The 12,739-nt window shown below is 39.9% G+C and overlaps 3 protein-coding genes across 9 annotated transcripts in view; 2 read left to right on the forward strand and 1 right to left on the reverse strand.

The window, feature by feature from the left end:
* Window positions 1-3,047: 3,047 nt before the first annotated feature.
* LOC104817538 (gibberellin receptor GID1B-like) lies at window positions 3,048-6,269 on the forward strand. Its single transcript, XM_010546763.2, has 2 exons — window positions 3,048-3,519; window positions 3,982-6,269. The coding sequence occupies exons 1-2, from the start codon at window positions 3,481-3,483 to the stop codon at window positions 4,978-4,980; spliced, it is 1,038 nt and encodes a 345-aa protein (XP_010545065.1). The 5' UTR covers window positions 3,048-3,480; the 3' UTR covers window positions 4,981-6,269.
* Window positions 6,270-7,506: 1,237 nt separating this feature from the next.
* LOC104817539 (pentatricopeptide repeat-containing protein At2g48000) lies at window positions 7,507-10,085 on the reverse strand. 3 transcript variants are annotated; one of them, XM_010546766.2, is made up of 3 exons: window positions 9,559-10,085; window positions 8,724-9,356; window positions 7,507-8,645 (listed from the first exon to the last, which is right to left on the reverse strand). In XM_010546766.2, exons 1-3 carry the CDS (start codon window positions 9,964-9,966, stop codon window positions 8,205-8,207), a joined length of 1,482 nt encoding a protein of 493 aa, XP_010545068.1. In that variant the 5' UTR covers window positions 9,967-10,085; the 3' UTR covers window positions 7,507-8,204. The 3 variants fall into 3 exon arrangements, with proteins under 3 accessions (XP_010545068.1, XP_010545069.1, XP_010545066.1); XM_010546767.2 differs by having other exon boundaries at window positions 7,507-9,356; window positions 9,673-10,085; XM_010546764.2 differs by having other exon boundaries at window positions 7,507-9,356.
* A 352-nt stretch (window positions 10,086-10,437) lies between these two features.
* Window positions 10,438-12,739, forward strand: part of LOC104817540 (sugar transporter ERD6-like 7) — a 3,742-nt gene continuing 1,440 nt past the window's right edge. Inside the window, exons 1-13 of one of the 5 annotated variants that reach the window (XM_010546769.2) lie at window positions 10,440-10,699; window positions 10,771-10,952; window positions 10,983-11,011; window positions 11,172-11,234; window positions 11,366-11,455; window positions 11,576-11,635; window positions 11,757-11,822; window positions 11,910-11,975; window positions 12,055-12,130; window positions 12,222-12,286; window positions 12,367-12,459; window positions 12,538-12,618; window positions 12,711-12,731. In XM_010546769.2, coding sequence (XP_010545071.1) covers window positions 10,844-10,952; window positions 10,983-11,011; window positions 11,172-11,234; window positions 11,366-11,455; window positions 11,576-11,635; window positions 11,757-11,822; window positions 11,910-11,975; window positions 12,055-12,130; window positions 12,222-12,286; window positions 12,367-12,459; window positions 12,538-12,618; window positions 12,711-12,731 — 819 coding nt within the window. In that variant the 5' untranslated portion in view covers window positions 10,440-10,699; window positions 10,771-10,843. The other 4 variants (XM_010546770.2, XM_010546772.2, XM_019202968.1 and 1 more) reach the window with 4 other exon arrangements.

Genomic DNA, 12,739 nt, shown 5'->3' on the forward strand with positions numbered 1-12,739 from the left:
ATAATTAAACACAAAAGGAAAAATTGATTAAATTGGTCTTTATTCAATTATTTAATTTTATATTCCGCACATTGGAAATAAAGGCAATTTGTTTTTATTTTGTCAAATTGTTTTCCTTGCTTTAAAACAAAACGACAAATGGGGAGCGGACAATAAGAAAAAGACTTTTGTCGTCTTCTTATTCTCCCCGCATATGCATATGTAATGTGAATAGACGAGTGGGGGATACTTTGGGATAAAGCTCGGCCGAAAGAGATTGCTTCCTGTCCTCCTCATACCTTAAATGTTTTTATTAGATAATTACCAATAAACTTTTATACAACCCCCCCTTTGATCAACATATTTACCAATTGACTGAAATAAACCCAAAGGGTTCCGGCCTCGGATCACTGTCTATTCTATGTATCGAATCAAAACAACGGCAGTGATCCACTGCATCTTCACCCAATCCTAGAGTGACACATGTCCTAAAAGTGGGTCCCAATCACCGTCTCGAGTTGATTTTTTTTTTTTGCATAAGAAGCCACGTGGACCCTCCCCACCCCTCTCTCAGAGGACTTTTGGTATCGATTCGAAGGTTTTTTGCCTTTGAAAATATTTTGTCATTAAGAAGAGTGGAGCCCACAGCAAAGTTTCAGCCTACGCGTGTCATTTCACACGCTTCCCTTCGCTACGCGACAAAATTATATGCCCTTCCCACATCCTAATCGGAGAAATTTAAAAAATAAAACGTTAGTAATGGGGGATTTTTTTTCTTCGGTAGATATGAATTTTCAAAACGATATTTTTGCCAGATTCAGACCGGAGAAAAACGACAGTATATGACAAATAATATATTTAAAAATCTTGAGGCATCCTGATTTTATACGTTACAAAATATACTAGAACAGATAAGTAATGATAATCTATAAAAAAAAAATTGTTTAATTTTATATATTCAATAATGCGTTGTAAGTTGAGTGAAAACTAAATCATAAACAATCACAGTAGATATATTAAAGTTTTCTGAAATTATATCTGAAACTTTGAAAGAGTAATCATAAAAGGGTGATCCTCTATAAGTTAATAATCAATAAATAACCTTGTATCAACTAACTGTTTGTTTTCCCCTAATATAAAATGAAAATTTTCAAAAACAAAAAAAACTTTAAAATAAAACATCTAAAGCATCTCTAGATATCTAAATTCTTATATACGACAAAATATATCACGGTAAATTATTATATATATACATACACACATGTAAGATATGTAATTTTCTAAAAACTGTACATAAATTTTAAAAGTGGCATTTTAGAGTGGAAACTAAATATTTATAAACAATGAATATATTATTTCATACGTGTTCTCAATTTTCTTGCTAGTGATGAAAACAAAAAAAAATCAACATATTTTGAGTTAAGATGTTATCAATTAAATTACATAGTTTATATTAAACTTTGGGAAATGCTGCCTAACATATCAATAATCAATAATCACTTAAACTTTGTTTTTTTCTTAATACAATATCAAATAGCAAAAGAAATATACGTAAAATCAGATATTATATAACAGGTATAATCTAATAAATCTAGAATTCAAGCAACTCTTCTTTGTTTTTATATTTGTTTAATCATGTTGAAATTCCTACGTTCAATTAAAAAAAAAAAAGGAAGAGCTCCCTGACAAAAGACATGGCGTCACGCGCTCAATCCACAAGCAGACAGAACACGTGTCGTCAGTAGTGGCACAACTCGTAATATTTAAGGCAGAGGGAGGGTAGTTCGGGAAATGAGGAAACGTTTTTAATAACGAAAGAAAACAGCAGAACTCTTTTGTCGCCACATGCCATGGCGTTGGTCGCACGCTGGACAACTTTTTTGTCACCTTCCTTTAACTAATTTATTTTTTAATTTTAGTTTCATTAAACCACCTTAATAACATATGAAAAATAAATCGAACGTACACCAAATATCTCTGCCTTTCACCCATCAGTTCAATCATTTTTAATGGACTTTTTAGTCATATAATTCTATAAAGATATATTTTTGGCTAAATGCGGATCAGAAAAGGGATATTTTCATGTTTTCATATATCATAAAATGCGAAACATGTCTATCCATTGCTATCTTTGATATTAAGATTAACCCATTTCCACCAACCTAAGAGGGCACAAATATCGTGCGAACTTTTCGATTAGTGGTAAATGACAAGCATTAGCACCTTCTTACGTTTCAAAGTTGTATTAGTAATATGTCGTTTCGCAACATAATTGGATAACTAATAATGAGGGGAATAATTTACAAACAACAAATTACCAAACTTAAACTAAGAATAAACTTAATATATAAAAATAATTACGTGAAAAAGATTTTTTTTAAAAAAAAAAGAAAAGAAAAGAGAAGAGAGATGGTCAAAAGGAGCACTTATGAGGAGGGGTGTCAGGAGGAGGACTGGCGTGCCAATAGCCAAACCTTACGCAAATGACAGCGTGGCCAATCTCTTAAATTAACACTTGCAAATTGCAATTAAATCCATATTTCTAAATCCACTCCTTTTCTCTAATATCTAATATTTTTATTTTATGGTTTACAGTAAGCATCCCAAAAAATCCGTATCTCTTGTTGGTCTTTCGTTAAAGTCTCCAACGTGGCCGCTGACGTGGCTTGTTACCGGTAACAAAGACACCCCAAGATTAGGAAAGCAAGGTAGTTACTGGGTTTGAATTAATTGATGCATACACATAGGGTTGTTTGGTAATGAAACGTTTTATATGTGTTTGGTTCTATTCGTTCACATTTAAGTACGATTAATAATCAAAAGCCACACTTTTATGTCGATGATGGATTGGATTTATTCGGATGTTTATTATAAATATGAGAATATTCGATGTTGATTTAAAAATTTTAAATGTAGAAAAGAAGAACACTTCAATTTCATGTATGTAGAATTGTAGATGGAGGTTTAATTATCTTAAAATTACCCGAATTGAAAAGTGGATGAAAGTGGGACCCACATGACGAATAATATAATTCGGCCGTCCGCTTTGGCCTCTTTCTCTCTCTCATCGCCCCGGTCCTGTGGCCACCTTCCGATTGCTTTCTTTTATTTTTTTCCCCTCTTCGTCTTCTCCTCCAGCTTCTCTTCCCTTTGACTCTTTCTCTCTCTATCTCCTCGATCTATATAGCTCTCTGTCTGTGTCTGTACCATAGTGGACCTCTGTGTCTCTGTACTTGTCTTTCTCTCTTTGCTCCAGTGCCCAAGTCTTATCCTTTTTTCCATTGGCAAGAATTTTTACCGGATTAGTTCGAAACATCCAGAGCCAGAGATTGAAGGACAGTTCATTGGGTTTGGCTTCTTTGTTCGTTTGCTCTGTTGTCTCTTGGGGGTTTTGGCGTTGGGGGTAATATGAGGTCGTCTCTCTGAGTTTATTCCTCCCTACAATTTTTTGTTTGTTTGTCTGGAGATCGTTTTCTGGGTTGTTTGTGATTTTCCGGGAGCATGGCTGGTGACAACGAAGTCAACCTTAAGGAGTGCAAGGTACCCTTTTTTTTTATTATTGTATCCTCCTTGATCTCTCTTTGGTTTCATTTGATGAATTTGTGTAACGGTTTCTTCGAATTTCCTGGAATTGGAGTGTGTTTCCTTTCCTTTCCAAGTTCTAATTCCTGATCCAAGAGATTTCACTTGTCATGTTTCCAAGATTTGATGGCTTTTCGCTCCTTTTTCTTTTGACGATTCCGCTTGCGTTTCTTCATCGTTTGTTGTGGATTCCGTATGCTGTTTTTGCTTCTTCGGTACGATCAAATTTCGAACTTGGGTATGCCCCCATTTGCCTCCTGGAAATAAATCGAATTACTTGTGAAACTGTTGTTACAAGTCTGCACATACTCGGTGCCGATCTGAGCTCGGCGTGTGTTCTAACGTGTAAGTAGGGGTGATCATGAAAGTGTGAAAGACAAGGCAAATCTAACATGTCCCATCCATCTCTCCTTCCTGTAGAGAATTGTCCCACTCAACACATGGGTCCTCATTTCCAACTTCAAGCTCGCTTATAACATCCTCCGCCGCCCCGACGGGACCTTCAATCGAGACCTCGCCGAGTTTCTAGACCGCAAAGTCCCTGCCAACACCATCCCCGTCGACGGCGTTTTCTCCTTCGACCACGTCGACAGAGCCACTGGTCTTCTCAACAGGGTCTACCAACCTGCGCCTGAGGACCAGTCTCGGTGGGGAGCCATCGACCTTCAACAGCCCCTTAGCACCACGGATATTGTCCCCATCGTGATTTTCTTTCACGGCGGCAGTTTCACTCACTCCTCGGCCAACAGCGCCATCTACGACACGTTCTGCCGGCGCCTCGTCAAAATCTGCGGCGTCGTTGTGGTCTCTGTGAACTACCGCAGATCGCCGGAACACCGGTACCCTTGCGCGTACGACGACGGCTGGGCCGCTCTCAAATGGGTCAAGTCGAGAACGTGGCTTCAGAGCGGAAAAGACTCCAAGGTTTATGTCTATTTGGCTGGAGACAGCTCAGGAGGCAACATAGCCCATCATGTTGCGGTGAGAGGAGCCGAGGAAGGAGGTGAAGTGTTGGGTAACATTCTTCTCCATCCGATGTTTGGTGGGCAAGAGAGGACCGAGTCGGAGAAAAGACTGGACGGTAAGTACTTCGTGACAATACAGGACCGAGATTGGTACTGGAGGGCTTATCTGCCTGAAGGAGAAGACAGGGATCACCCAGCCTGTAACCCGTTCGGACCGCGCGGCCAGAGGCTTAAAGGACTCAACTTTACAAAGAGTTTAGTTGTTGTGGCCGGCCTTGACCTCGTTCAGGATTGGCAATTGGCGTACGTGAAAGGGCTGAAGAAGGTCGGGCAAGATGTTAAGCTTCTGTTCTTGAAAGAGGCGACGATCGGGTTCTATTTCTTGCCTAACAACGATCACTTCCATTGCCTCATGGAAGAGATGAGGAGCTTTCTGCATTCTAACAGTGAATAGCCGGTCCCGGTTAATTGACTCCACAACAACCGGCGGGTCTGATTACACAAAGGAAGCCCCTTTTGTTTTTCCATCGATGGGTTTGTACAGTTTTTACAAGTCTCTTACTAGTAGTAGCAGTAGCAGTACTTCAACTAGGTTTCGGAGAAATCTGGTTATTGTGGGATCTGGTAGAGCCCAGAAGCCGAAACCAGCTCGGTTATGCGTAGGAGTGAGTGCTGTTTCCCCTGTTCAGCTTATCCGGTTTAGGGCTAGACCGGGGGGATGATAGTTATCGTCGTCCATGGGTGGCGGTAGGGCATGGTTGGGTTTGAGAGGGTAAATATACAAGAAGACACTAATTTTGTCTGAAGATGTATCCTTTGTATGTGATATAGTACGTTTGTGTTTCTTTCTTCTAGGCTTTTCTTTTGTGTAAAGGGTCGGTCTGTCCTGTCTCTGTTTTTCCTGGTATTTTGTTACGTTGCCTTCGAAAAGCACCACGTCTCCCTCTCCCGACCTCAGATCGTTATTGCCATCGTTTTTGGTTGTTTCAACCTTAAACGCCTTGGAAAGACAAAATCTTTCAAGTACCCACTTGGATCTATTCGGTCGACGCGATAATCTTTTTGTCCGAAGGAAATAATAATAACAAAAACAGAAAGAAAGGAGATAAATGGTAAGGAGGAGGTGGGGAGAAGAGGCGAAGGGCATTGCTACATATGGAAAACCCTAGGAAGCCAAGTGGCATATTAGAGAGAGATGGGTAAGTAAATGTGGTTGCGTTTGCGTGTGTCTAATTAGAGACCAAAGAAAAAGGGGCACAGAGCTGAAACCAAACCCCATCCACCCAATGCGAAAGCAAAATGGTCATTAATGATTGGACAAAAATGTCAAACTCAACAAAAGGGCACTCCTTTTATTCTTTTTTTTTTCCAATTTTTTTTCCTTTGTCATCTTTTGGTTCCTTTTACCTTTTGGAATTATGGGGGGAAAATACCCATATATATATATATATATTTTTTTTTTGGTAATTCCCAAGAGGGTTAATAAAACTTTGGGGGGCATGGACCCCCACCTTTGAAATAACAAGTCCATTTTGGTGGATATCTGTTTGTTTGTTTGTGTGTAAACGGATGCAATGCATTTCAATATCACCTCGTATATATATATATGATGGCTTGTTCATAATTTGCTTTATTCTGTATTGTGGATGCCGAGTGGTGGGGACAGCGAGGCTTGGAGAAAGCCTCTCTCTTTCTATCCCTTTTCTTTTTGGCAATATACTTTTAAACCCTTTTTGAGGCAAATTAATACCCACTTTCTCAAATTTTCGGTAACTTATCAGATTCTATGTGATCTAAGTTATTGTCCGGAAGGAACCATCCCTGTCTATTTCTATGTTATAAAAAAAAGTCATTTTTTATCCTCGAAATTAAAAAAAAAAACAACATTTGAAGTGAGTATTTTGGTATTTAACTTTATATCAAAGTATCTTATAATTGTTTGTAAATCGAAGACGTTTGGTCCTAACTCGTACATTTCAAAGAAAACATAGATTCCTTTTTAGATTTTTATTTCTTGTAATTTTTTTTTTGTATACCTCGATGAAATAACTTTAATTATATTTCTCTTTTCCTGATTATCATTGACTTTCTAGGCCTACCTTGGGTGTCAAATTTTATATCACAGAAACATGTTTTAATTTAACTAAGTAGTACCATATTTTTGTTTAATTAATGCTATAATAATTTATAAGACTAATTCGTTTTTTTGTCGTGTAACGAAATGTCTTTGGAGGTATCTGCTGTTGTAATTAATTTAATGTTTCCGGTTTGGAAAATATTATATTAGAGATGAGAACAAAAGGCAGGTCGCACTCAAGAGCTTGTTGTCTTTAATTCAGACAAAAACCCTTAAATTTGTTTGGTCATTAATCAACATCTTGCTGTTTCTTATTCGTTAATTTACCCGATGTGGGGTTTGATTCTCCATTATTTCTGCGTTCATACTGGTATATTTTTTTTTGGGGTATTGGGTGTTTTGTCGTTTTGTGTAACCCTATTCAACGGTTGATCCAAATTTTAAAAATGGTATTATATGATCCATTGAATCTCGAGCTCAAGTGTTTGGTTGGAGGAATCTTCGTTATCCCCCGAAAGATTAGTGTTCAGCCTCACTCTTTGTGTGGATCCGAACTCTGTGTTTTATGGAGGTAAACTTGGAGTTTAATCGAAAAATTTCATAGGATGGAATAAACACAAATAGTGACGCAGACAATATTTAAATATTTTGTAAAGTTCAAGAATTTCGGTAGAGAGGAAAATGGTGTCAAGGTCGTGCAAAATGGCAGGGGACGCAAGGCAAAACGCAGAGCTAACTTTGGGAAGTAATGAATAGCACAGTTTCCCTGCGTGGAAAGTGTGACAGATGCCCTTCCCATTAATCATATTTAAATAGATTTAGAAAAACAAAACATAACATATATATATATATATATATATATATGTATATGTATATGAATATATATATATGTATATTCCTTTCAATCGCCGAAAAGAAAGACAAGACTCAAGAGCATTCAACAAAGAGTCAAATAGCAAGACAGGAAGCTCTGCCATTCCCTGTCAGCGAATACACACCAGAAAATTCAACATCCTTTGCTCCAGGCTCCACCCTTTCTCTTTTTCATTCAAAAGCAAAGGTGGATCCTAACCAGCTGGAAACTCTGCAAAGGCAATGTGCCCTTTGCTTCCTAAAATCAAAGGAATCAAGGGAATGAATGCTTTTCTTTCTACCATGTTACATATGACATGAGCATAGACTATGTACATGTAGTGTTCTGTCTCGCTCTCCTGCCTTTGGAGAACTTGCCCATCTCTTCTCTGCATTGTGAATTCCAAAGAGAGTTTGGGGGTGACACCAAATCCCCTCCCCCAGTGTCCTCGAGGTTCAGCATATAACTAAACGCTGCTGTATTTGGTATAACGACCCAAAAAAAATTGATCTCAGAGAAAACTTATTCAGCTCTCTTCCCTGATCTGAAGACAGCTCCTATCTTAATTTTCTATAGCTTTGCTCTAAAGATCACCTACATTAGATCTCAAACCCAGCACTAGATTGGCCAAGGCTACTCTCTATCCAAGGCAAGTGATAGTCATGTTTCAGTCACAAAACTCGGAAGGTGCATTTTACCTTTGATTCTCATGGATCGCATATTCCATCCCAAGAAATCTCTCCACTGTTCAAATAGCCTCTATTCCACCAATGTCAAAAGTGTTATAGGGTTGCGGAAACCCATGCCCATGCTTTAACATCATTCCGGCCACTTGATCGATCTTATATTTCTGGCCATGCACTGTGTACACTCTATGCAGTATGCAGAATGTCTTTTTGATCCGTCTAATGTTGAAATTATCCATCTCGTAGAGGGTGTTTTCCATTTCACTTAGACGCTTATGAGATCCATACATGATCATCAACCCATGGTATACAGACCTGCACATTCTCCAGCCAGAAGACTGAGCCCGCTGCACAAAGCCGGCAAGCTTATCCACTGCATTGGACCTGAAGTAACTTGCAACGACTGATCGCATTATACCGATTGTCTCTATTTGAACTTCTTTTTCAAAAGCCTCATTAATGAAGTCCTCCATTGCTTCTAGATTATCCTCTTGTGCATACATCTGTATCAACAGCGCATTCAACCAAGGCTTGTAACTTTTTCTTGGAATAAGCCTGGATAAAGTCTCGATTTTTCTTACCTTATCTTTGTCAGCATTCCTAGAATATGCACATATCATGGACTCTATTAATGGGATTTCCTTCCTGTTAACATAATGTTTCACAGATTCATATGTCTCTTCCATCCGTGAAAGATTTCCTGAGTTTGCATACCCACGGAGCATCAACAAGTAAGTGCCGATGTTAGGCTTTACCGGGCCATTCTTCATCATCTTAAACGTCGCTTCCACCTTATCCCACTTCCAAGCACGAATATACTCGGCGATCAAGTTATTGTACGTGCTCATATCCGGAGGGATTTTCAGCTCTTTCAGTTCCTTGAACACAGCTTCCATTCGATCAACCATCATCCACCGCCCATATGCAGAGATGAGAATGTTATATGTCGAAACTGATGGACTACAGCAATGTTGCTTCTTGAGTTCTCCAAAAAGTTTATTGCATTTCTCTGTCAGACCACTCCACATGTAAGCACCCATCAAAGCATTGTATATGTAGGTAGTCTTAATCTGCTTTTTTGCAGCCTCATCAAACAACTCAACCGCCATATCCAAATCCTTTACTCTACCAGAAATCGTGATACCCTGTGCATATTCATCAGCTGTCAAGGCTTTGCCACCACATTCCGCTTTATTTCTTCTCCAATTGAAGACCTGCACCAAAGCAACCGGACTCGTTCAGGCAACTTTTGCTTGCTTCTCGCAAAACTCACACCGCATTCACACTTCCATTTTCGAAATCACTGATAGAATAACAAATTACGAGGCACCTGATGATGGATCTACAGTAGAAGAAATCGAAATGCAGCTCAATCCAAACATTAAAAAAAAGGAGAGAAATTGAGTAAAACTTCACCTCCAGAGCCAAAACCGGCCATGGACGTAACTGTCTCAAGAGCTCAATAACGGCAGCTCCTTCGCGATAGCTATGTAACAAAAACCTCTCATTTTTGTCCAAAACCATAGTCACCTTATCTGGATGGTAGTTTTGCAGCAATTCGTCCTTCAAAACCGACGCTTTGCGGGGCATATCATCCCGGGGGGGTGCCATAGCTCGAACCCGGGATTTTCCGGTGAAAATAGACCTCAACCGATGGGTCCGAATCTGGGAGCGGAGTTCCCGGGGAAACGGAGGATGTTTCGGTGACCGGAAGAGGGTGAAACAGAAAGGGGTAAGAGTTCGGAAGGTTGAGGAAGATCCGCGAGAAAGGCGAAAGTGATCAGAAAACAGAGGGATCTGTGAGATTCTCCAGATCCGCTTCATCGAGATTGAGATCTTCGCCGGCGGAGATCAGCATCTGTTCCAGGGTTTTTCCAGGGTTCACCCCCTCCCGTTCCATCCACACGAACGAGCGCCGTCGAGAGAGCGAGACAAAACACTTTTGACGGATCGGGCCATTTAGCAATGGGCCAATCAACAAGGTTAGTTTTGGGCTTTGAACTCTTTGGGTTTGAAGCCCAATATTTATAATTACCGTTTAATTGTTTGGCTTAAACACGATTCAAATAATTGTGCATCTTTCTACATAATACTTTAAAAAAAAAAAAAGACGTATTTGTATTTGCTATACAAACACTACTGACCATAATAATCTTCTTGCAGATTACTTACTAACTATAAGAAAGGAAAACAAATAAGAGAAAATAGATAAACTTGGAAAGACGGCCAAAAAAAAAAAAGGAAATTTGTGTGGCAGCTCAGCTCAACGTTGTCGTTTAGCAATAGCGGGAAACCACCGACTACAGATGTCCCACTCCCTTGTAATAAGGGAATCTCTCTGTTCCGATCCGATCATGCTAAACGAAACCCACATAATAAAGAACACACGAAACAGACAGAGATCACAAGCATCGCCGAGATCCATCTTTCGCAGGTTCTTAATTATTTTTCTCTTTGGGCAGAAAGAGACGCAAACCACCTTTCTTCTTTCTGGGCGGAAGCAGAGGAGCAAGTTTCTGACGATTTCTTTCCATAGGGGTCGCTGTTACATATTAAAGTCTCATCCTTTTTTCTCCTCTGCTTTCCCGTGTTTTCTCTTTTCCATCTCACTCAATTTTGTGGCTCCAGGCTTCTTCTGCTCGGAATTCTGTGTTAACTGTACAAACGGAAGAAATAGAATCCAGATTTATAACTGAGGGCGATGGGAAATGGAGGCGGCGATGGTGAAGCCCGGGAGCCATTGGTGCAGAAGAAACTGGCCGAGAAAGAAGAGCAACTATGGATGGGTTATCTCAGCACGTTTGTTGCAGTTTGTGGCTATCTCAGCACGTTTGTTGCAGTTTGTGGCTCTTTTGCGTTTGGTTCTTGTGTAAGCAGATCTGAATCCGCCCCGATTGGAGTTAGACGGGGGAGTTACCTCGGAAGGCTTCTGTAGAAATAAACCGCAGGCTATTGAGTTTCCCGAAGGAGGCTTATTGTTGTGGTTTATGCTTGTTTGATGAGTGCCTTTTTCCTCAATTTTCTTGCAGGCAGGCTACTCTTCTCCTGCTCAGGCTGCCATAAGGGAAGATCTTTCTCTGTCTCTAGCTGAGGTATTTAAAAAAAACGTCTCTTCAAGGAAATGAACCATTGTTGATTATCTGAATTGAATCACATAATCCTCACATCAATGAGTTATGAGTCTAGGACCAAAGTTTGGTTAACTCTGCAATGGATTCCGCAGTTTTCACTCTTCGGCTCCTTGCTGACATTCGGTGCGATGATCGGTGCCATCATGTGTGGGCCAATAGCTGATTTGGTTGGCAGAAAAGGGGTAAGGAGAAAGTTCTAAAATTTCTATCAAATCCGATCAAAGAATGTACTTTTTCTGCGAATTTTCTGTGTCTGATTTAATTTGTGGTCAAACCTTATTTGGTGTGGAACTGTTTTTCAGGCGATGAGGGTTTCATCTGCCTTCTGTGTTGTCGGGTGGCTTGCTATCTTCTTTGCTAAGGTTTCAAGCTCCAAAACATCATCTTCTTTCTTGTGACATTTGAGGCAAATGCGTATGTTACTCCTAGTGTTGCCTTATACATCTGTCTGTATGCTGCATGCAATGGACTCTATACCAAAAGGGACCAGTGGCTCTGGATATTGGGAGACTGGCTACCGGGTATGGAATGGGAGCATTCTCCTATGTGGTGAGCCAATGTATTCTTTGTTGAACGTTTCTTTGTGCAGGATCAGATCGATGCTTACAAATGTTTCTGATGTTACTTTGATGGAAGGTACCCATCTTCATAGCAGAAATTGCTCCTAAAACCTTCAGAGGGGCACTGACCACTCTGAATCAGGTAAAGGACGCTTGTTTTTCTCTGAGAAAAGTCTTGATTGTGTTGGAATGCACTGAATCACATCTCGTCTGTGCCTCAGATTCTGATCTGCACTGGAGTTTCCGTTGCCTTCATAATCGGCACAGTACTGACATGGAGAGTGTTAGCGCTAACAGGTTATAAAACTTTGATACATCATGGAGGCATATCTATCGATGAGAACAATGTTGCCAAGTCTTGTAATTTTACATCAAAATTTTGCTTCAGGAATCATCCCATGCGCTATTTCCTTCATTGGCCTCTTTTGTATCCCTGAGTCTCCAAGGTGGCTGGTAAGAACAGAAGGAAAACCCAAAAGCACCATCTTTCAAATGGTTTTAGTTTAGGCAGATGGGTGTAAATGTGATCGCAGGCAAAGATGGGGCGTCATACAGAGTTTGAAGCTGCATTGAAGAGCCTTCGTGGCAAGAATGCTGATATATCACACGAGGCAGCAGAGATTCAGGTTCTTGGATCTAATGTATAAAGTTTTTCCTTAAGAAATCGTCTTGTTATCTGAACTCGTATCTAATATTCTTGACAGGAATACATAGAAACCCTGGAACGGCTACCGAAGGCCAAGATGCTGGATTTGTTTCAGAGGAGATACCAACGCTCTGTTCTTGTAACAACCTTTCACGATAACGTTATCTGCGTACCAGCTTTCTTCTTCACTATGTTGCAACATTTCTTACTCATTTTTCTGCTTCCAAGCAGATAGGATTCGGGTTGATGGTGGTTCAGCA

Source organism: Tarenaya hassleriana, unplaced genomic scaffold, assembly GCF_000463585.1.
Source record: "Tarenaya hassleriana unplaced genomic scaffold, ASM46358v1 Cleome27, whole genome shotgun sequence".
Lineage (NCBI taxonomy): Eukaryota > Viridiplantae > Streptophyta > Magnoliopsida > Brassicales > Cleomaceae > Tarenaya > Tarenaya hassleriana.